We start from the raw sequence: 21,811 nt of genomic DNA, 5'->3' as shown, positions 1-21,811 counted from the left end.
CAATTTTTCTCCAAGAGTATGCGATTGATTTCGTATATCTCCATACCCAGTTCCAGAACTCTACCATGAACACTTCCAGAGATATGCAGTATGAAAAAATTCGGTTTGTATAGGAGGCGTTACGCCCCATTTACATATGTAGTTTTAGCCTAAAACCATCCTTGGGACGCTTGGGGCAATTGTCCGAAATTTAAAAAAAAAAAATCCGTTTAGCCGTTCTCAAGCTTTGCGAACACAAAAAAGAACGGCTTTCAAAATATATATTGGTATAGATTATTTAGGTGAATGGATGGAACTGATCACAAAAAGAGCACTGGACGTACAGCCTGACCCTTGATATTGCACCACCTGAGGCAGCTACTTACGAGTAATAATCGGGAATGAAAATTTGAAAGGATAAAAGAGAAGATGACGGCTTTTCGGTCTGCCGGGTCCGAACGCAATGAGAATCATTGGGGTTTGAACAAGGTTTGCCTGGTTTCAGTGATTTTCATAGAAGAAAAAGAACTGTTTGGTAGTCTTTTAAGTTTCTAAAACACCCCCGGGAAGACGATACGAGTTCCGACCGACCGTGTTTTAACTCCACCTTTCATAAACTTAAGTAAAAATTAATTCCAAAACCTTCTTTTCATTTAAAGGTACTGATACATTCCTTAGAAATGTGGTTTCCACCCATGTTCCTGCGGCCAGGAACCCAAGGGACAGTCCTTCTCTAGAAACAATTATTCGTCGTCCCGGTATTGTAACCCAACTATTGTGGGAGCTACATATTTTCTAGGGAAATCGGCCAGGATCCAGAATATTTTTTATAGGTGAAGAAAATAAAAATACACATATTAACATTGAGTGTCGATTTCATGTTTCTGTGTATTTCATATATCCACGCAGAGCGTTAATAATTGAAGGCTATTGTCCCAGGGGATCCGAAAAGATCTTCTGAGTGTAATATGGAATTGCTCTGATTAAAATTACCTTACATAGAAGAGTTGATCTTACAACAACTGCTGCTTACACCAAAGCTCGATGTATAGGTTCAAAACCCATTTTTTGCCTGTGGTTCCTTTGCGCGTGTATAGATCTTAGAAGCATTTTCGCCACTCTGAGAAATATTCCCTTTTCTAGTTCAGCTTCTCATACAACTTGATGCCTAGAAATTTGGCTTTGTTCACAAGCCTTAGAAAAACTTCGTTTATCTCTAAGAGTTAGAGGTCATATTTTGTATTCTGTTGTGAAACAGACCTGTTTCAGTTTGGACTAGCTGAGCACACCACGATCTGGCCTTTGCATCAAGTCACAAAACTTTCGTCAATATTTACATTTGTACACCACCGCATTGATATTGGCGCCTCCATACCATTTTAGACACATGGGCGTACGCAGGTCCTAAATTCCAAAGTTTCAATGTAAGTTTCTTTCTATGAATTCATAATCATCTTCCAATTCAAAAAATTTATGCAATAAATCAAAACTTTGGGTGTTTTCACATCCATTCCGGTAGTTTTGGTAAACTGCAGGTTGTTCCTTGATAATTTTATCATCCTCCTATCGTCCTTTTCAGCTTACTTTTGTTAGTCTGATAAACAGTCATTTACTTAAAAAAAGGTAAAAGAACTATTATCTTTTAACATTTTCTCTTAGTTTGCACTTGAACTTAGGTTTAGGTATGCTTAGCGTTCACAGAGGTTTTGTAGAAAAAAACAAAAACGAAATCATCTCTAAAACAATTTATCGATTTGCAGAAGACACTCGAATACTATTGTTTAAATAATCAAGTAATTTTTTAGCGAAAAAACAAAACCGACTTCAATTCTCATATAAAACTTTAAGATTACCGTTAATTTCTTCATGATCCAATAATCGGATCTAAACCAAATTAAGATGGGACCACCTCTGAGGTACCACCTCATCCAACATAAAAAAATATTCCGGCAATCTAAACCAAAATACTATGGGACCTACCCTGAGGCACCAGAAAAAGAATTATCGAAATCGGTTAAAGTGGTCCAAGCTATGCGGTAACATACATAAAGAAATTATTTCGATGAATTTATAACTTCCCCCATTTTTTGAAGTCGGTTAAAAAGAGAAAAATTAATGAGATAAATTATTATAAATTTTTAATAGCTATATTTTAACTTTTCTAATAAAATCTACATTAAAAAAATCGCAGTCCAACCTAAATCATGCTCTGCGTACGCCCATGTATACTCAGTACCATTCTAGAACGCACTGATTTGTGTGAACAGAGCTATCTTATTTATGAAACCGAGTGTTCAAATTTAATTTCGATAAATTCGTTTCAGTAAAAAATATAAAAAAGAATGCGCTGCTAAAGTGAAAGTCACGGTCGAATAGAAATTCGAATCGGTTCGCTAGCATAGACCGGAATATTTGGGGAATTTACGGTTTCATTGGACCTAAGCGTTTATGTCTAGGAAAGGCTACAAGAACCTTCCAAGTGAAGTTTTAGGTATCTTTAAAACATGCAAGACTTAAGTTTACATTAGAGTCGGACAAAAAAATTATGAGAAAATATATTGTACTTTGACATCGAGGGGGCTTTATTAGCAATAGCATCGTCGACAATAATAGCTTCCCTCTTCGCTGGGGAATAAATCTGATCGGTGTCACATTGATGCCCTGTTAAACTAATCAAATTAATCTACAGAAGACAGAACTCTGTCTCAACTATATATGACATAGTATATAGTAACTATAATGACAAACATGTACCAAGAATAGAACTTCCCTATAATGAGTGAACGCTCAGGTCTGGTGTATTGTGGATTCGTAACGGAAGTTACTTTAAGCGAATGCGATGCGTTCATCAGGAAATCAAATAATTTCCCCAAGCAAGCTAGAATTTACTTAGAAAAAAAACTAATTTTCCACGAGAAGATCATCAGAATAGCGGTAAAGCACGGTTATTATAACACAGGTGGTGACTAGGAAGCATTGGAACTAGCCAACTAAAAAAAATAGGTTCAATGACCGCAAAGGCTTTTTTGGTGTAAAGTGAAGAATATTAAGGTGTTCGAAAAATGTAAAACAGTTTTGAGAACAATTCGGTCAGACCTATGAATCTCTTCTAGCTTACTTAAAATATACGTGTGAGCCTTCTTTTAATTTTAAGGAACGGTGATATCATTCAATGAGATAGTAATCATTTCCAGATATATATTTTTTCCAATTCAATATACAAATTTTAAGCTTAGATGGATATAAGGTAAATCCTCAACACACCTGTACAATGGTAACCTTGTGGGCTCACACCCCAGATAATTGTCTGACAATGATTACAGTGGGTCACTTCGTAGTATTGTCGCAATACCAATGGATGACCACGAACAATCATCTGAAAGGAAAAATATCAATTTTGTATACAAATAATTAAAGTATATCTCAGATATGTGCCTTACTTTCCGATTTTTGCCCATAAGACGCGATTTGAAACTCTTCTCACGACTAACAAAGTGATGCACACGATCCACAATACTGTTCGGATGCGAGCGTGTTATAAATATACGATGTATTACAGTTGATAAGGCCGAGCAAAGCGCCAATTTCTTGGGATCCTCTAGAGGTAAGTCTTTTTCATATTCTTCACTGCAATGGAGAAAAACGTTAGGAAATTAGAATCAAATAAAAATTACTTTGCGTAAAAAATATATGTACTACATTTGTAAAAAAATTAAAAAGTTTAAATACTGCAATTTCTTTTGGTGAATCACCCGAATGAAGCTTGATTTTTCTTAATTAACTCACATCAACACCTGCAGCTTTCGCATGAGCGTCTCCTCAAAGATATGCTGCTCTCGTTGCTTATCGCCGCGTGCCTCTGCCAGTTGCGCATCGGTCGGCCCATAAATTGTGCCCAAACCTTCGGTGCGCGTCTGCTGGAATTCACGCAACTGCGCACAAATCGTATCCCGCGCACACTTTCTGCTCTTCCAGAATACTTTACGTAAAATTTCCACCTTATCGAATTCGCTTTGCAGCACATTGTCGACCTCGCGCGCCAGCGATTCATCCTTGCGATACCAGGAGAGCGGCGCACGCGGCACCAGGAATGTTGAGTGTATCTCATATGCCCACTTGCGCATATCTTTGGCCGTACCTTCCTTATACAGGCCGGTAATTAGGTAGAAGAGCAGCGGCGCCGGCTCCGAGTTGGATAGCACGTAGTTGAGAAAGACCGCCAGGAAGGCGACGTTCTCTGACTCAAGCAAGCGTTGCAGATAGTTAAAGGGGCCATTCTCATCGATGAATGGACCCTCCTGATCGGAAGCATCTTCGTCCTCCATGGAGATGATCTCCTTTTGGGTGGCGTTCGTTTGTGCGGCTAAAATGCGATTGGAATGTGCGGTGGCGATGGTTGTGGTGATTGGTGGTGTTGGTGAAGCTGCGCCAGCGAGTGGTGTAAAGTGATGTGATTCGATAAATATGCCGCCACCGCCACCACTACTGTCATGCGCCGAATGTTGTTGCTCTTCCGCGCCAGACATGTTCAGATACGGGGGCGGCGGTGTGCCAGGCGGTGTTACTTCGTCATCCTTCTCCGCGAGCTCCCAGGAACCAGAAGTGGTTTTGTTGAAGCGATCTGAGAATTCGAAAGGATTTTTTTTTTATTAAAATAGTAAAAGAGAGTGCAGAATTTGTTCAGAATATTTAGCGAACAGTAAATGCGGTTTTGTAAGTAGTTATTACGATATTATATGCGCGTAAGAGAGCAAAGACTTCCAGCTTCGAGATAATTGCTTACTTTCAAAATAAAAAACCCCAAAAACAGATAACTAAATAAATACTTCAGTCGATCTACAATCAAATGGATCAACTTTGAATCTAAGAAAAACCTTGCTTCTAGAAAGGGCTGAGGCAGAGACAGCCCGTAAAATGACGGACATTTCACCAGCCTGTTCCACGGTACCAGATCAACACGGATCTCTGAACAGGGTTAGATCCCAAAAATATAGTCCTTGCTCGCGTAAAACTCAAGCCAGTTTGATAAGTAGAACTGGCTATCGTGGAAATGTTGTTACACCTTCCCATAGGCTCGTCTCTTCGAATTAAAGGAAGAGACCCCGGAGTATATATATCCAACTAAAATTGGACGCGACGCTGTACCTGGGCTACCGTTAGCTGAGGTTGACAACGAAATTTTCTGATCTAGGCTAAGTAGCCACTTTAACAACAACAATGATTTCACGAACGCGTCATTCTAACCAGAGACACAACCAACCGACTGTCATGGCAATGCTACTAGAGTATATTCAGACATTCCCTCACCTACAAGGATTGAAACTGTAAAGGGTGATCATCTGAAAGATCGACAAACAAGTGTACTATTTAAGGATCACCCCTCAAATTTTAGAAATAAATAACCATGGGTCAACAGACGGTCATGCTTTCTTCCTGTGAATGCATCATTTTTGCATTCCACAACTCTCCAAGGCATAAGAGGGACCTTTACTGCTCTCTGACGATTGTACCAGACGAAGAGCTTTAGTTGCCTGCTAATTCTCGCGTTCCATTGAGCCAACTCTGCTTAGGCCGCACGATACTAACAACCTCTTCACATGTCTCTCAAACCATTCTTCACGACGGCTAAACAACAACATTTAACCAGTCCTCATATACGAACATAGGAACTTGTGTAGTAACAAGAGGGCTGATAAAGGATCGGTAAAATATCTTGACGAGTCCAATAGAAATAGAATAGTGTCTTCGCTGCCGCGAAAAGAGGGTTATCGGACGATAAGACTCTCCCTTTTGCCCGGTTTCCCGCAGCACCCAATCTTTTCAGCATCAGCATACATAATCTGTGGTCCTAAGGCTTTGGAGGCTTTTGCATTCCCGGTGAAAACAAGAGGCGCACTAGGTGTTGACAGTTTGTGGCGCCTTCTGGTCACTCGAAGTTTGGCTTTGTCTGCCGGAGGATACAGCGTAAATTGTAGTTACTCAGGACTTTTAGTGCATGCGTGACTGAAATAGGTATCTCATATAACATTCACAGAAGTAGCTCCAATAGTGATGGTAATTTGCACTTGACGGAATCCATGTTAATGTATCGTCGGGGTCAGGTAGTACATGAATTACGGGAGAAGCATGGCCTCAAGTATCTTCACTACTGGGGAAAGTAGTCATTGGGTGATACAACTTTCGTTTGTGGGACGATTTCTTAGGTTTCAGTAGTGTAACCACCTTCCTAGACTTCTACTAGTAAGGAGTGCTGAGCCTACCCATTCACAGGTTGTGAAACTTGGTGAGCTAGGGTACTCAACATCAAATGGGATATACCGACGCGTCGGAAACAATTGCTTTTGAGGCTCTAATTTTATGCAATTTGTACAGCCTACTTTTCACTTCGCATTTGTCTTACCTACCGAAGAATGCTGAATAAATTACAGACTAAATTGGCAATACCCAATTTATTCTAGTTGAACTGTGTTCTAGGTTTTTTAGTAGTTTACGCAGCTTCCTATTTACAATTGATTTTTAACAACGCGGAGTATCGAGTTTCCTGAACTTACATTTAGAGAATTTTTTCGACTTTGATTTGATGCCTAAGTCAGATCACCGGGGTAACACCTAACCTTGCCAACCAATCAATTAGTGGTTGTCATACATGGGGTATATCTCTGATCTTTTCGATAATTCGCGTTCATCTAGCAGGTAATCCCATGAGAAGGAAGAATTAGGTGGGCCGTTAGGAATTCCTGCAGGTCTGTAAATCCCCCAGCATCTGTCGATAATACTGATAATTTCGCACTCGAGGACGAGCAGCTTGTCAAGTTTTGGACACATTCAAAAATTGTATACCGATTAGATAACTTCTATAAACCCTTGAGGTCGCAAATTTTGCAGAGCAATATTTAGTGTCTAACAACTGTAAACACTAAAAATGACATGACTTATAACAATAATTTATATTAAACCTAAACCACTTTTATTCAACAAACCGTAAAACACAAAACTGGGATACGGAATATGATAATGAAGTATGTATGAACTCGTGGCAAAATGCAAAAAAAAGGAAAACAATATTTTTTAATTGATTAACAAATTATAAATTAAATAAGTAAAACAACGACGCGTTCAACTAAGCCGTATGATTTCAATGAAAAAACTAATAGACTAATCGCAGCAACCCAAAAGCACAGTGAAAACAGATTTTGAGTTTAGAATTGCAGAGCATTAACCCTTTGTGGTGCATGTGGCAATACCGTAACAAATCTCAATAATTCAGCCGCATCAAACAGAGGTAAATAAAAGTTCGAATATATATGTAAGACAAAAAGCAAATCTACTAAGACAGAATTTTTACCTAGTTTCAAAGGGGGCGGTTTTGCCAAATAAGATCACAACGTTTGCTGGCTCTCTTTTGGATCTATTTCGCTTACACAATAAAATATGTATTACGTTATACGAGTAGAAAAAAAAGTTGTAGAAGTATTCTTTTGAACTTGAAAAATTATCGAAATCCTTGAAAGTCTGGGCACTCTCACTATACTATCTAAATTTGTAGCAGAGCTAGTTTACCATTTGGTCGAGTTTTAGAGAGTTAAATCCATCATAAAATTACCCATAATGATTTCGTTTAGCGCCAGGCTAAGCTACCCAAAAAAACTTAAACAAAAACATGGAACAGCTATTCAGTCGTTGGGCTAATTTTAGTAATCTTTAATAACACTGGATCACAAATTTTAAATTGGTTTTTGTTCTCCAGACGCCACTATCCAATTTCTATGTAGAATTGCTCTATGGCTCCGAAATTCGGGTTGACTTGTTTTCTATGGATACGTTTTCGAGATATTTGCAATTGGTTCCTTTTAAAATACGTATGTATATCTTACGAGTCAATTTAAAAATCATAAAATACGGCAAATAAGAGCCAATGAAATTCTCCATAAACCGTATATACATCACTTTCCGATAGGGCTTATAGTTTCTGATAAATTATTAATAATTAATTATTAAATAATTAATAAATTTTAACGAAAAATTAAAAAAAAAAACAAATTTTAACAAAAGAAAAATTAAAAAAAATAACAGGTTCTATGCCAAATTTTTGGCATTTGTACTAAAGCCTGTTCTGTTAAACAAAAAAAAACAAGTTACTGATGAAGAAAATCGATGGATAAATACGAAATAATGATTGGTCAAATGAAAATGCGCTTAGATTTTTTGTATGAAATGCGAGCAGTAAAGCATGTTACTCATACGCCACGTACGCCCTAAGTAACATGCTCCACCATATAGATTGGACCTTCCACCGTCCGACTTGGATTATTGCTTTAGTATCTACATGGAGTTACCCACCAGGGAAATCTTAACATCTATTTAAGGCTTTTCCATTTATAAGTTTCGGCAGCAATGCCCAGAACCTAATTAACGTGCGGAGCACCATTTCAATATCAATGATTTTCCCCTGAGGCCTTTGACGTTAGCTGCCTGCTGTTAGGAGTACCTGCTGTTATTTTCAAAGCATTTAGGAATATTTGTCGATGTATTTGGTTATGAAAACATTGGAATCGTCCTTTGCACTTTGTATAAAGACATTTTAGTGCATGGTATCTGCTATGAGACAGAGTTGATTCTTCGCAGATATAGGGAACCGTTTCCCTACAAGCCTCAAAATTGCAGTCACATCATGGGATGGTGCATGGGAAAGCCTTTTTAGCCGCGAACGGTTAAGCTCGACGACATCTTTCAATCCGCTAGAGTCTCGAGGGACAGCACTTCGGTAACTGAAAATACGCACGGCCTTTTTACTTCGTCGTTGTTGTTAATTTTTAACAACCAAGAGTTTCTTTCTATGTGCTGCTGGCAAGATGCTAGCATAGTTTGGTAGTTAATACAATAGACATCTATGTTTGGGATGCCTCAGAGAATACGCTTCCTCCACACTAGAGTTCATTTTGGACCCAGCAACATGGGTGGCAAAGGAATTATCCCCTTTACTCTGCCGTTTACTAGTATCTGCTGGAAGGAAATTCAGCGTTGTCTTTTAAAATTAGTTTTTTTTCCACATTCATTTTTAATGTTTACATCACAAAGGGTTAATATATGTAATTGCAAGCGTGGCGCATAAAAACCAAAAGCAAACAGATGCAAAAATATATATCAGTTTAAATGCAGGAAATTATAATGGCAGAAACAAAACAGAAACTGACGACTTGCTTTGTAGCGGAAGATGATCGTCGACAAACCGTTGGACCAATGACTAAATGCTGCTACTACATATGTAAGTATCATTCGCGCATACATACATACGATATCAGTGCATCCCTGTTGGGAAAACTTGAATTACTTAGAGGCCACAATTTCCTAGATTTTTTAACGGTAAAAAATATTTGTTTTTGTTTATGCAAAAAAACTAGAAAACAAAATAAGCATACACGCAGTTTTACTTCTTCAATTCGTGGTAGGCCTTGTTGGCATGGAACGATAAAAGGTGCGTGTTAAACCGGTCACCCAACGGCAGGCAATGGCAAACCTCCGAGTCTATTTGCGCCATGAAAAAGCACGAAAACATCTGCCATCCCCCTTATTTGTGTGGCAACATCAGGGCGCTCACCACAAATCAAATGAAAAGCTCGGCTAGGCATTTAACAAAACGAAGAAGAGTCAATTGTTTATTATTTTTATTTTTTTCACTTGGTTATAGTGGTAACTATGCAGCCAGAGAAGGTAAACTAGTTGGTATCGATTTTCCTACAGGCATCCAACTCCTTACCTAAATACACCTACAAAAGCGCTAACTTCTCAAATTCCAACAACGATTTCTAACTCATATATTGAGTTTCACTTGTTAGACAAGAATTATAAAAGTTTAACTGGCATATGAAGACTACTGAAAAGCCCTACATCTAGATAGTGACGACTGTTGACAACAGCCGTTGCTTGAGCTAATCTGCTCTTTTGCCACACTGCTAGGCCACCTGCTCACTTTGGTGAATACCACTAATCTGATTATAATTACCATGGGCAGTTTTGATATGGTTCAAAAAAAGTCATAGGTCTTGATTTATCAGGCGAAATGTGATTAAGGTCAGTGGTTTCGGAATGAGATGGACACAAGGACTAAATTGAATTAAAAACTAGTCGCCCGTACTTGGAGAGTGGTACCGAATGTGCTTTGCGTATAATGCTCGGTCTTAAAACTTTCATATCGCCTGAGACAGGATATTCGATTGAACTGAGTAGCCATGTAAACTCGAAAGAAATATTGTAGAGAAATTTCTTATAATAAGACTTTTTCTCTAGAATTTGAAACTACATACTATAGAATTGAAAAACATACTTAGTTAAAGCGAGGTAGGGCGTCGTTTATATCCAACAAAATTACAACTTGCAAAGTTAGTTGTATGTATAAATATTTTCTCTATTTGACGATCAGAATTACGTTTTGAAACTTTATACTCTACATATAAAAATGCCCAAATGAAATGTACTACAGGCCTTCCAGTCTTCAGTTCCAAAGTCAAGTATATACAAACATACTTACACATTTATAATCACTAATATCCACTCACAATTTTTGCAAAGACTACATACATACATATCGTCGTTTAAAGTACAAAACCGCGTACGTCGTTCTGCAAAACCGCGTAACTGACATTTTTTGTCAAAAATTGGTTTTCCCCACCGAAGCTCTTGGTTCAAGCCTTATCCATTCGTCCTGAAATATACCAGCCAGAAATACGATTGCTTTATAAAAAAAAAGAACAATTTTGAAGTATCAGTGTTTTTACTCTCCACAAAACTATTTATGCAACCTCACGTACGCGGTTTTGCATTATGTTGATACGCGGTTTTGTACTTTAAACTACGATATGTATGTATGTAAGTGCATACTACTCCCCCACTTGACCGTGATCATAGCGGCCGCCAGAGTAGCAAAACAGATGCCACGCGCTTCACGTAAATGCACATTTAGTCGCTTAATTGCCACGGAGATAGATGAAACTGTGCTTTGCTTTAGCAAAATTTAGTGCGATACTCACTGCGTAAGAATCTTCAAAGTCATTTTTACTTTTGGCATTTTTCAGGAATTTTTTGGAATGCACAAACTTACGTTGAGTTGAGTCAAGACCATTTGTGCTATTTCCATGGTGCCAAAGGGATATAAAGTGTAGTAAAAAGAAGCAAAAAAAAAAAATAGATAAATTCGAGTAATATTAACAATGCATTTTATCGCGTAATGCATTTTACTGAAGAGGTAATAAATTATGGACGAAATGGTAGAGAAGAGTTGTTGCACGGTCAAGGAAAAACGAAAGTGATCGTGAGCTTAATAAGAAAAAGCCCAACAAAACAAAATTAAAAATGCGAGTACAAAACTAAAATTAAAAATGGAATTATGGAATACACAAAAAAAAACGGAACGATGGAATTTTTATTTATTTACCTCTGTGATTTGCAGAACCTCATCGAAAGTTTTACGTAATTACGAAGGGATAAACTGTATGTAAATTATAGTGTAAAAATAGTACATATGTATATACACACAAAGAAGTCTGGTTTGAAAATTTAACGTTTTGGCTAAAATTCGCCTTTGAGTGCACAAAGTTAAAATAGAGAAATTCTCAGCGTAGCACCAGTCAAATTCATTCAAATAACAGTTACAAAGATGTTAGAACTTGTTCGGTTTTTTTTTAAGAAGTTCGTAATTCGAATGCATAGCTTTATATCAAATTCTAACAAATTCGCAACTTTAATAAATATTTATTATCATGTTGTTGTTGTAGCGGCTATTTAGCCCTGCCCTCATCGACTTGTCATTCAGACGTGGTCGCCAAGCTCAACCAACGGCAGGCCCAAGAAGTGTGCTACTCCAACTGGGTTAGACCAGAGGGAGGGCGTGTTAGTTAAGTGGGGTTTAGCGAGGTTTAGTGACCATGCGAAGAGGCGTGTCGAGTAATGGGGTGACTCTCCGCATGTCGGACATTCGTTGGACACATTAGAATTTATCCTACTCAGGTAGAAGTTTAACATACTGTAGTATCCAGAGCAAAGTAGGGCTATAGTGGTGCGAGTCTAGACGGCTGTTTGAGTGTCCTTGTCTATGGCACTCTACTGTGACAGGTCAATTGCCTTGCCATATTTCTGACTTGAGTCTATTGACAATAACGGTTGTGTGCGCCGCGATAGCGATCAGACTGTCAAAGGTAACTACGAGTATGTTGGGGTTGTTCAAAGTCGGAATTAGTTCGCCGTCGACGTGAATTCCCAGCTATAGTCTGACCTCTTTTGTTCAGGTGGTGAAAAGAGCTGCCGAGAATTTCGTAGGCGAGAGGATTAGGTTCCTTGCAGCGGGAAAGTTCCTAGAGGTAACCGTTTGCTTTCGAGCACAAGTCATCAATTCCATTTCCGGATACCATTATCAAGCAATCGTCAACGTATACTGCTGCTTTTATGTAATATTTTTAAGATTTAGCAATTTTAAGCTCAATCCCATCATCACTTATCATTCAACGATGACACTCTAGGAATTTCGAATTTCCGTTAATTCGGATTAAATCATAGCATTTTCGTAAATTTCCCTTTCGCCGGGAGGATCATCGCCCGAATGAACTATCAGTCCATGAACAGAAATTCAACCACGTGCCGTACTTTATTCGTACAGAGAAATATTTTCATACAAACATTTGTACGTATTTACATATGGAACATATAAACGTTCAGAAGATCTTCTAAAAATACTTAATAGTTTAATATTAGTATATATATCTATCAATTTACCTGGATGTCTGGGATGCATATTCTCTGGTGATGAAACCACGCGTCTATGTTTGTTGAGATTATTCAAATTTTGTGGCGTTTGCCCCAAGACCTAGAAAATTATGAAGAAGAGTGATTTTAGCAAATACATATGTAAAATGTAAATGTGCAATAATATAAAAATAAAAGCGCCAATTACCCAATATACAAAAAGCAAAAAATTTACACGGCATGCAATTGCGAACTAAGTAAATCAAAAAGAGGTATATTGTTTATTGAAAAAGCATGGGCCCAATTGGGGAACTTGTTCGAAGTAAATTTATCAAAAAACAGAAAGTAACAGGAGGGGTAGGAAGTGATGGGATATTGGTAAGAACAGGGCAGTTGCATTGGGTCATGCAAAAATCAAAATGTCGTTTATTCCTAGTGTAAAATATTTACAGTGTGGTTTTCTATCTTACTTAATAAATATTGCAGTAAACATGCCGAAAAAAGGGGAAGTGAAAGGTGCAAATATAAATTGTAAGCATAAATTTAAAACGTGAATTGTTGACGGGGATATGGACAATTCATTTTGGATAGGGGATAATGTAGCCCTGACACAGTTGTGCAAATATGTATGAAAGCTGGAAAGGTTTTTTTGTGGAGTTTAAGGAATATCCAAATTTAATGAACTTATTTAAAATTTCTCTCTAGGAGGGACCTTTAATTGGAGATAGCGAATATGGAATACTTTGTGGATATTTACGGTTTTGTGTATGTTTTAATGTAACTATGAAGTGTGCATATGAACTGAGTGGTGGTTAGTTTTTGAATATTATTTACTGATTTGTTAGTAAATATTTACAGTTAATTTTAAATGTCAAGCTATTTTTTTTAATGCATGAAAAGAAAACTGAATTCTTCAATCTACGAAAATTACATAAGTCGACGGTTATTTCAAAAAACTGACAGAACCTGCTTCCGGGAAATAGGAACGGCGAAAGCATAGAAAAAATCTGATTAATATGCGAACATATGTACATTAGATCGTACCACCTTACAAGCAAACAAACAAAAAATTCGCCGTACAGCCCTGATTCTAAAATTTTTTTGCAAGGCAATGCGAAAAAAAAAATTGCCGAACCTAAGGCGCCTCTCTTTTAAATTTTATTGAAACAGTTCTACTGGAATCACCGAAAAACCACCCTTTCATAATTTCAACGATTTTTGGCGAGCTTCATCTCTTTTGCTCCTAAAATTATTACTTTTATTTTATTTTTTTTCGATGTACATAATTATAGTTGTTGTGGGCTTTTTAATTAGAATTAAAGTCTAATAAATTAGATTAACGAGTAATAACAAAAAAAAATAAAATAAAAAAAGTAAAAAAATAAAATAATATTTATAATTAAAAAATAATAATAATAATAATAATAGTAATAAATATTTTTAAGAATCCCTCGGAATGGGGCTCGAAACTGGGTGCTACTGACTTGTAGTACGCAGTTCTGATCACTCGGCTATCGCGGATGCCAAACCCGGTTGCTTTGTTTGCTTAATATATTTTCGACGGTTTTGACCAGTGTTGTCATCGAAAACTCTCTTGATCTGACTTTTGGAAATTAACTGTAAGACTTAATTCTAATTCCCCCGAGATAATTTCGAATAAGCGAGGTGATCCGGGTCAGCGCTGCCGTCTGTCTATGCTTTTAGTGAAAGCAACTGAGAAGAACCAAAACATGTCTCTTCGAGGGAAAAACATCGATGTAACATACTTTAACTGTACTGACATTCGACGAATTCCCTTCGAGTCGAAATCCTTCCTTGGCAAAAGTTTAGTAATTTTTTGGAGAGCTTTAATAAGGTGAGAGTAAAAAAAAAAAACAAATTAAAATGCGAAAGTGTGTGGCGACCTTTTTTCCTGGTACGGTCTATCTTGTATGAATAATCTAGAAGAGAATTTACATCCAGAAAATTCGCAATTTTTTTTCTCATTTTTATTTTTTAGGATTTCACAAAAGCAATGGTAAGATATTTATGTACTTTTAGACCTGGAAGCTTCCGAAATATCCCTAAAGTTCTCGAAATATGACAAAATTCCGAGGTCAGGAAAAAAGCTCTAAAAATAAAGATTAAGGAATATTGAAATTTCCCGAAAAGTTTCGAAAAATTCCAAAAGCTCGCGAAAATCTCGAAAATCTAACTGAACTCAATTCCACGAGAATAGAGCCTGAAGCCTAGTGAAATTTAGTCATTATGCTCGTATGTAGACGGCTATCTATCTGCCTATTACGATCATATGGTGGAAATAAGACGGAATTTTATAATGACTTTTCCCTTAACCTTTAGATTACCATGAACATTCTTAAGGAATTTTAGTTGAGCTTACAAAGCCAGAAACGGATCCACAACATATGCACACATATATGTAGGATTAAGGAGAAAATATCTGTTATTGGCTCCTTTCCATTAGAAACAGCAACGTCGGTTCCCTTCCATTGGGGATAAAAATGGCACGAAGTGGTGAAACCAAATAAAAGTCGATGATCGCCTATAAGAGGCTTTTAAGGACTGTTCCTGACACGATGAGAACAGTCGAGTCTACGTAAGCGAAACGACCCAGAGTTATATTTTCACTCTAATTACACTCCTCAAAATCTCTTTGGGAAATTTGTATGCTGTTACAGCTACAACAACACGATGAGCATATCATGCTTGGTGACTTTCATTTTAGGGTGCGCGAAGAGACATTTTAGAAACCCCAGTCTAAAAAGTCAACTTTTACTGCCAAATGTTCTGCAAATGATATAGACTGAACGACGGAACAGCAGAGTGATACTCCCATTACTCTCGAAAAGTTCATAGAGCCACTTGGGTTCCCTCTGGTCAAAGAACCAGGAAACAAATTGTACACTTGTTCACGTTGCCAGGCTGCAATCGGAGTGAATAGCGAAGAACTTTCGTAACTGGCATAAAGTAGTGGGAGACCGCTCTGCATATTTTCATGCGGCTGCGGCGGAGTTGATTACCAACACCAACGCAGACACAGCTAATATGACGAGAATTTTAGAGCCGCTGCTGTTGAGAAATATACAGCACATGAGCCGCCGTGCAGGCAACGGTGGAGAAGGGAAGCGTGGAGACATCTTTTTTGAAAAGTAGGAAAAGAAGGCAGAAATCGAATGGTTTCAAAACCGTGCCTTCATGAAAAGGTGATAACAGACGTCAATACATACGACATATGGAGGGAATACTTCTAGCGATATTAAATAGCAACACCGGCAGTAAGTTTGATGAAGGATCCAGAAAAATTTGTTGGTGTGGATTGATTATTCCGACAGGGTGGTAAGAATACTTATTTTGGAGTGAACTTCCGTCATCCCTTGTCAAGTTTGGTTTGGGGACAAAACAGTTTCGGCGTTGTACCATTTTCACAACAAAAAATTAGAATGTAATGTACACGTGCCTTCTTTCGACGAAGGCGAGGTGAGGACAGCTATAATAAGGCTGAATAACAACAAAGGTCCTAGAGCCAGCGGAACACTAGTTGAATTGTCCAAAGCTCCAATAGCTTGTCGGACGTACGATGGTACATTTCTAAACACTGGAGACTCAGTTCACTTTGCCCCATATGAAGGATACAATTGCGTTCAAGGTGCTATTGACGATACTTTTAATCAGCTGATTGGCCATGTCAGTGTGGATTCAGGCATGGGAAATCCACATTAACCAGATATACACAATGCGTCTAATACGGCTGCGCAAAATATAGTTAAGCTCAACGTTTAGCTCCGTTCGAAAGACCTCTCCACACCAAGAGACTTCAAAGAATAATACCCAACTGTTTATTTAAATTCTTTTTAATATTACCGATTTTTATGACTCTTCTCTTTGCGTTTTTTTTTTGGTGTTAGTTTTTCAAGGATTCTATACCATTTCTACGAAAATATGTTTTTTGAGCGCTCGGAGCGACCTCTAAATATTTTTCTGAATTAAAAAAGAAAAAGGATATATTTTTTTCGACATAGAACAGTCCTAGGGGGGTGGGAGCATTAAAATTCCGACTTTACTTTCTTTGGATCATCCTATTGTAAATATATCAAAATCATAATGCTATTGGTGTATGCAGATGATTTTGACATGGTCGACTTTAAAACCAGTAGCCCGTTTCTGTAACTCTTCTCTACCGATTATTTCCCTACCGGTAGAGAATATACGTAATTCTCTACAACTCATTGGTAGAGGATTATTACAGAAACGAGCTACAGGACCGTGATCGAAGCATTATCTAGCATTGTCTGACTACATATAAGAGCAAAAAAACATCAATCCCTTTCACTATGGTCTGGCGACTACTATTTGCTGTCCAAAAGTCTAGAAGTAACCAAATGGATTTGAAACTTGGTATTTGAGGCCGCTGAATTCGAATATGATGTCAGATTTTTTAAATTCAAAATGGCGGATCCAATATGGCGTCGAAATTTTATAATTTGTTCCTTTGCACCAAAAACTTATAGTATACATATCAGGGGGGTTTTCAAAATGGCAGATTTCAAATCTGATATCAGATTTTTGAAATTCAAAATGGTGAATCCAATATGCCGTTATCGGATGCGGAGCTAAATAATTTAAGTATAAAATAGCAGACCACAATTTTGCTAAATATTTGTTTTTAAATCATACGTGCTTCAAACTTGTCTCTTTTGTGTATAAGTATCACGGGTATTTGTATTTGTATGAATTTGTACTTATTTATTTGTAAAAACTCTAGTTAAAAAAAAACATAACGTACAAGTTTGAAAAAAAAGGAAAAATGTATTTTTCACCTATGTACTTGCATATCATTCTTGCTCTTTCCTTTTTTCCTTGTAGGTGTCATATACTTCGGGGAGCAACCTGTTAATAATATTTTGCGGCAAAAGTTTCAAACATCGGTTCTTTTGCATCTATGTTGACTGCTTCTTTTCAATATTCGAAAAGCACGGAAAAAAACCCGAAGAAGTTTTCTAAGAGAAAAGCTTATTAATCAAAAATTGCAAGAAATTGCAACATGATTCTCAGCCCACAAACTCTAAATTAAACATTTTCATTGCCCACAAAGCTTGAAAACCACAAATTTGTATAGCTCTATTTAGAGTGGAATATTTATTAGAGTCCATTTTGAAAATGAGTTTTATTTTATTCAGCAAACTCTATTCTACATAGTTTTCTAGTTTTTGTTAATCAAATAAATATTATCTTCATTATACATTTCCGTTCTCCCTTTCATCTTTATCACGCGACGGGAAAACTATTTAAGAAAATAATGAGTATGCACTTTTGTACTCTGGAGAATTGATTTAGTGAAGGGCAAAAAGAAATCGATTTATCGATACTTTAAAATATGACTTTTGGCCAGCAAATAGTAGCTGCCAGACTACAGTGCATTGTGCTGTTTGTTTTTTAAGTTTGCCTGATATTTTTTAGCTTAAAATTTGTATGGAGCGGTGAGCAGCAAACGTTATGTGCGCTCATGAATAGTTGTCGATAAAATCAAAATTACTTGTTTTTAAATGGAAATTGGCTAAGCTTGGTTTTTTACACGTTAAGCGTAGATGTGTGTATGCATATGCTTGTAAAAAGCACGCCTAATAAATAATAATAATAATATTGGCGCTTAAACTTTTGCCGAGCTTCTCCTCCAATTTGTGGTTCATACCGCCTCCGAATGGCAAATGGATTTTATGAGAAGCTTTTTCATTGGAGAAATACACTCGTAGATTTACGATTGCCTGCCGATGGGCGACCGCTGTTAAGAAAGAATATTTTTCTATATTTTTTTTTGCGATGTTGCTTTGACCAGGGCTTGAACCCAGGCCCTTCGGAGTGGTAGAACGCACGTCTAACCACTTGGCTACAAAATATTGTAACCGGCAATTTTTGGATCTTTTCCAGGCAGTAGTTTTAGTGCTCTTGAAGTGATTTTTCCCGTGTTTTACTTTTCGGGATATTTCGGAATTTTTGTGAATAATCTAAATCTAATTCTAAAGGTATGAGTTAATTAGTTTTCAGTTTCTTCGTTTCAAAAACGGCTTCTCTAACCCAAACTTTTAGTTGTCGTATTGAACTGAAATGCAAAATCTGTTCCTTTTAATAAATTTTATACGTCTTAGATTGAAATATTTAGCTTAATTGTGGATTTGGGGCGATTTTTCTCGCAGTCGTTCCTTGCACTACTCTTTTAAGTAAAAACCAATTTTAAACCATAACTGTTAGTATTGGATGTAAGAAGTGTTATTAAAAATATTAAAATTTACATATGACCATTCTTTTATGTACAACTTATGATTTGTGAGTGTGATGAGTAAACTACATACATTAAATTATTTATAGCCAATTCTAAGTGCCAATTATTCAGCAGTTATCAACGCTACGAAAATTTTATATACAACTGCCCCGAAAATCCCGGTTAGTGTTTTTAAACTACAGCCAAAAAAATACGATTACAAAAATACGGTATACAGCCAACGTTGTTTGTTGTTGTAAGTTTCAAAAACTACATTAAAAATAGTAAAGTCGATTAGGGAAAACAAATTCCACCAAAGCCGCAATTGCTGTAGCTGCAGTAGTAGTAGTAAATAGAAGCAGCAGAGTTTAAGCCAAAGCGCGCTGCAGCTGTGTGCATTTTGTGAGCGTGAGGAGGGTTATAAACCAAGTAATAGTAGTAGTAATTTTTGTTGTTGATAAGCTAGGTAGAAAATCCCAAACCAACTCTGACTACGTGCAGCTTTCATTCGGCATTTGGCTTAAATTTTTTCCCATTTCATTTGACACATGCGCCAATGTCCTTCCTTGACTACTTACAGCTGCTGTTGCAGTTCCTGCGCAGCTATTGCTGTGTTGCAGTTGTTGTTGCTGCTGCTGGTGTTGCTGCAATTGCTGCACGATGTTGGGGCGCTGCGATAGCGGGAATGCCGCCGCCATATTATCGCGATGTATAGGTGTGCAGGTGGACACGAGCGGATAGTTGAGCAGAGTGTCGATGCTGTTGGGCGGCGGACGCGGACCAACACCACCACCCCCACCACCTTGGCCAGCCACGTTCAAATTCGAGAAACTGCCTCTATGCGCTGATGCTGACTCTTCCAGCATGCCGGGTTGACGCGGCGGCAGCGGCGGTGGTACGCAATCAGTTTCGCAGTTGCTGCCATCAGCTGCCGCACCGCCGGCAGCGTTGGCGCCCACTGACGTCTCCATTTGTAGGAACATTTGCGTTGACATCTTTGGATCGGAGAGCGCTTTCGTCTTGGCTTTAGAGCGTTTCTTTTGTGATGAGGATGCCGCGGCTGCGCTGCTTTGGGCAGACGCACTCGGCGGTGGCGGCAAAGTTGGTTGCGGCGATTTACCCTGCGGACTGCCAGCCAAGTCTAGATCGGAAATGGGTGCAAATAGAGACGCACTGTTGCTGCAGCTGCTATTGCTCATTACGCCCGCCGCGTTGTTGCCGTTATTGTCTAGCTGCAACTGACGCGGCGGATTGCGTTGCGGCAACGGCGGCGGTACATCTTCTTGTATGCTGTGCGTTTTCGCTTGAGCGGCGAATTTATTTTTACTTTTGGAGCTCGACGATTTTGGCGTTTCTTTGAGGCGCGCCTGCAGCTGTTGTTGTTGTTGCTGCTGCTGCTGGTAGAAGAGCGACTGTTGAGCTGAGTTGCGATGCTGTTGTTGTTGCTGTTGCGTTTGTGTTTGCGGTTGATGCAACGATTGTGACATATTGTAGGGCGGCAGCGGTGATGTGGTCGCATTGTTGTTGTTGGCATGGTGTTGGTGGTGATGATGTAGAAAATCCGTTGTATTATTCAATGGCGCAGTAATTAAATCTTTATCAATTTTATTTTTGCGCGTGCCCAGCGAAAGTGAGGACAGCGAGCGGGGTAAGAGTGAGAGGAAGGCAGGAGAGGATTGAACTTGTGGTTGTGGTGTGATGGCCTGATGATGATGTGCTTGTAGATGCTGGTTGTGGTGGTGTTGGTGGGAGGAGGACACAGATAAATGGTGTATTTGCGTAGGCGAGAGGATTGCGGTATTTTTATTGTTGTTGGCAGTTGGTTGCAATTTGATTGTTGGTGCATCCTGTTGAAAGTGGTGAGACAGTAGAGACAGGCTGTAGTTGCAGTTGTTTTGTTTTCTTTTTTTTTTGTTTGAGGTTGTTGGAAAAGTTTAAAGAATTTGATTGCGAGATAGTATTTAAAGTCGCAAATATGTAGGTGTTGAAGGTTAAGTGAGAACGATAGGAGTTAAACAAAGCTATGTTCTTTATTATAGTATATATATTTTGTTGGCGAGTAGATGTATGTGGTAAAAGAATTAGAATTATGCAATAGACACAGGGAGATTGTGTTTGCCCTATGTTTCAATAGAATTCGCATATGTTAATGTTGTCCAAGACTTTTGTCAAACCGGAATGATGTAGGCTGGAATCCTAAACGTATTCATACAAAGCATCCATGCCTTTTATCTATAACCGACACGATGCAGAAATTTTCAGAATGCGCAATAATGGAAGAATAATAATTTTTAACTGGATTTTGAAAATTACAATTTTAAATCTATTCCGGTTTATAAATAAAAGACATGACCGCTTTGTGTTAATACGTTTAGCAATATTTAAACGTTTTCTTTCACATTTTATTAGATTTCTTTTTGCTTTTAAGGTTAGTGAGGATTTCTCATTTTAGTTTTCATTTTATCATTTTATAAACTACGTTCATTTTGATTAAATTCAATTTACCCTTTCACTAACTTTTTGTTCAAACATTTTATTTTAATTTATTTACTATGTAACCGCTTCCATTGTATTTTACTTTATTCTATTACATTTTTATAATATTACATATTTTTTTTATTTTATTATATTTAATTTCATATTTAATTTTACTTTATATTTTTATTTTTCTATTATATTTATATCCATATTTCATTTTATTTTCTTTTATTATATTTTATTTTTTAATGTTTATTTATTTTTTATTTTATTTTACTTTATTCTAACTTTTTATTTATTATTTTGTTATTTTATATTATTTTATTTTATTTTATTTTATTTTATTTTATTTTATTTTATTTT

General features: G+C 37.5%; 1 protein-coding gene across 10 annotated transcripts in view; it reads right to left on the bottom strand.

Moving 5' to 3' along the window:
- LOC118744410 overlaps positions 1-21,811 on the bottom strand; it is a 397,231-nt gene that overhangs the window by 264,232 nt on the left and 111,188 nt on the right. For 9 of the 10 annotated variants that reach the window (XM_036477417.1, XM_036477408.1, XM_036477411.1 and 6 more), the window contains 5 exons: positions 19,549-20,817; positions 12,745-12,835; positions 3,766-4,600; positions 3,420-3,606; positions 3,244-3,355 (listed from right to left, as the gene is read on the bottom strand). In XM_036477417.1, the coding sequence (XP_036333310.1) occupies positions 3,244-3,355; positions 3,420-3,606; positions 3,766-4,600; positions 12,745-12,835; positions 19,549-20,817 (2,494 nt within the window). The remainder of the gene's footprint in view (positions 1-3,243; positions 3,356-3,419; positions 3,607-3,765; positions 4,601-12,744; positions 12,836-19,548; positions 20,818-21,811) is intronic. The other variant, XM_036477418.1, reaches the window with a different exon arrangement.

The sequence above is a fragment of the Rhagoletis pomonella genome, unplaced genomic scaffold (genome assembly GCF_013731165.1).
Source record: "Rhagoletis pomonella isolate Grant_MI unplaced genomic scaffold, Rhpom_1.0 Rhpom_scaffold_00008, whole genome shotgun sequence".
In the NCBI taxonomy this organism is placed as follows: Eukaryota; Metazoa; Arthropoda; class Insecta; order Diptera; family Tephritidae; genus Rhagoletis; species Rhagoletis pomonella.
The sequence above is the reverse complement of the archived record's forward strand: the minus strand, read 5'-3'. Positions and strand labels throughout refer to the sequence as shown.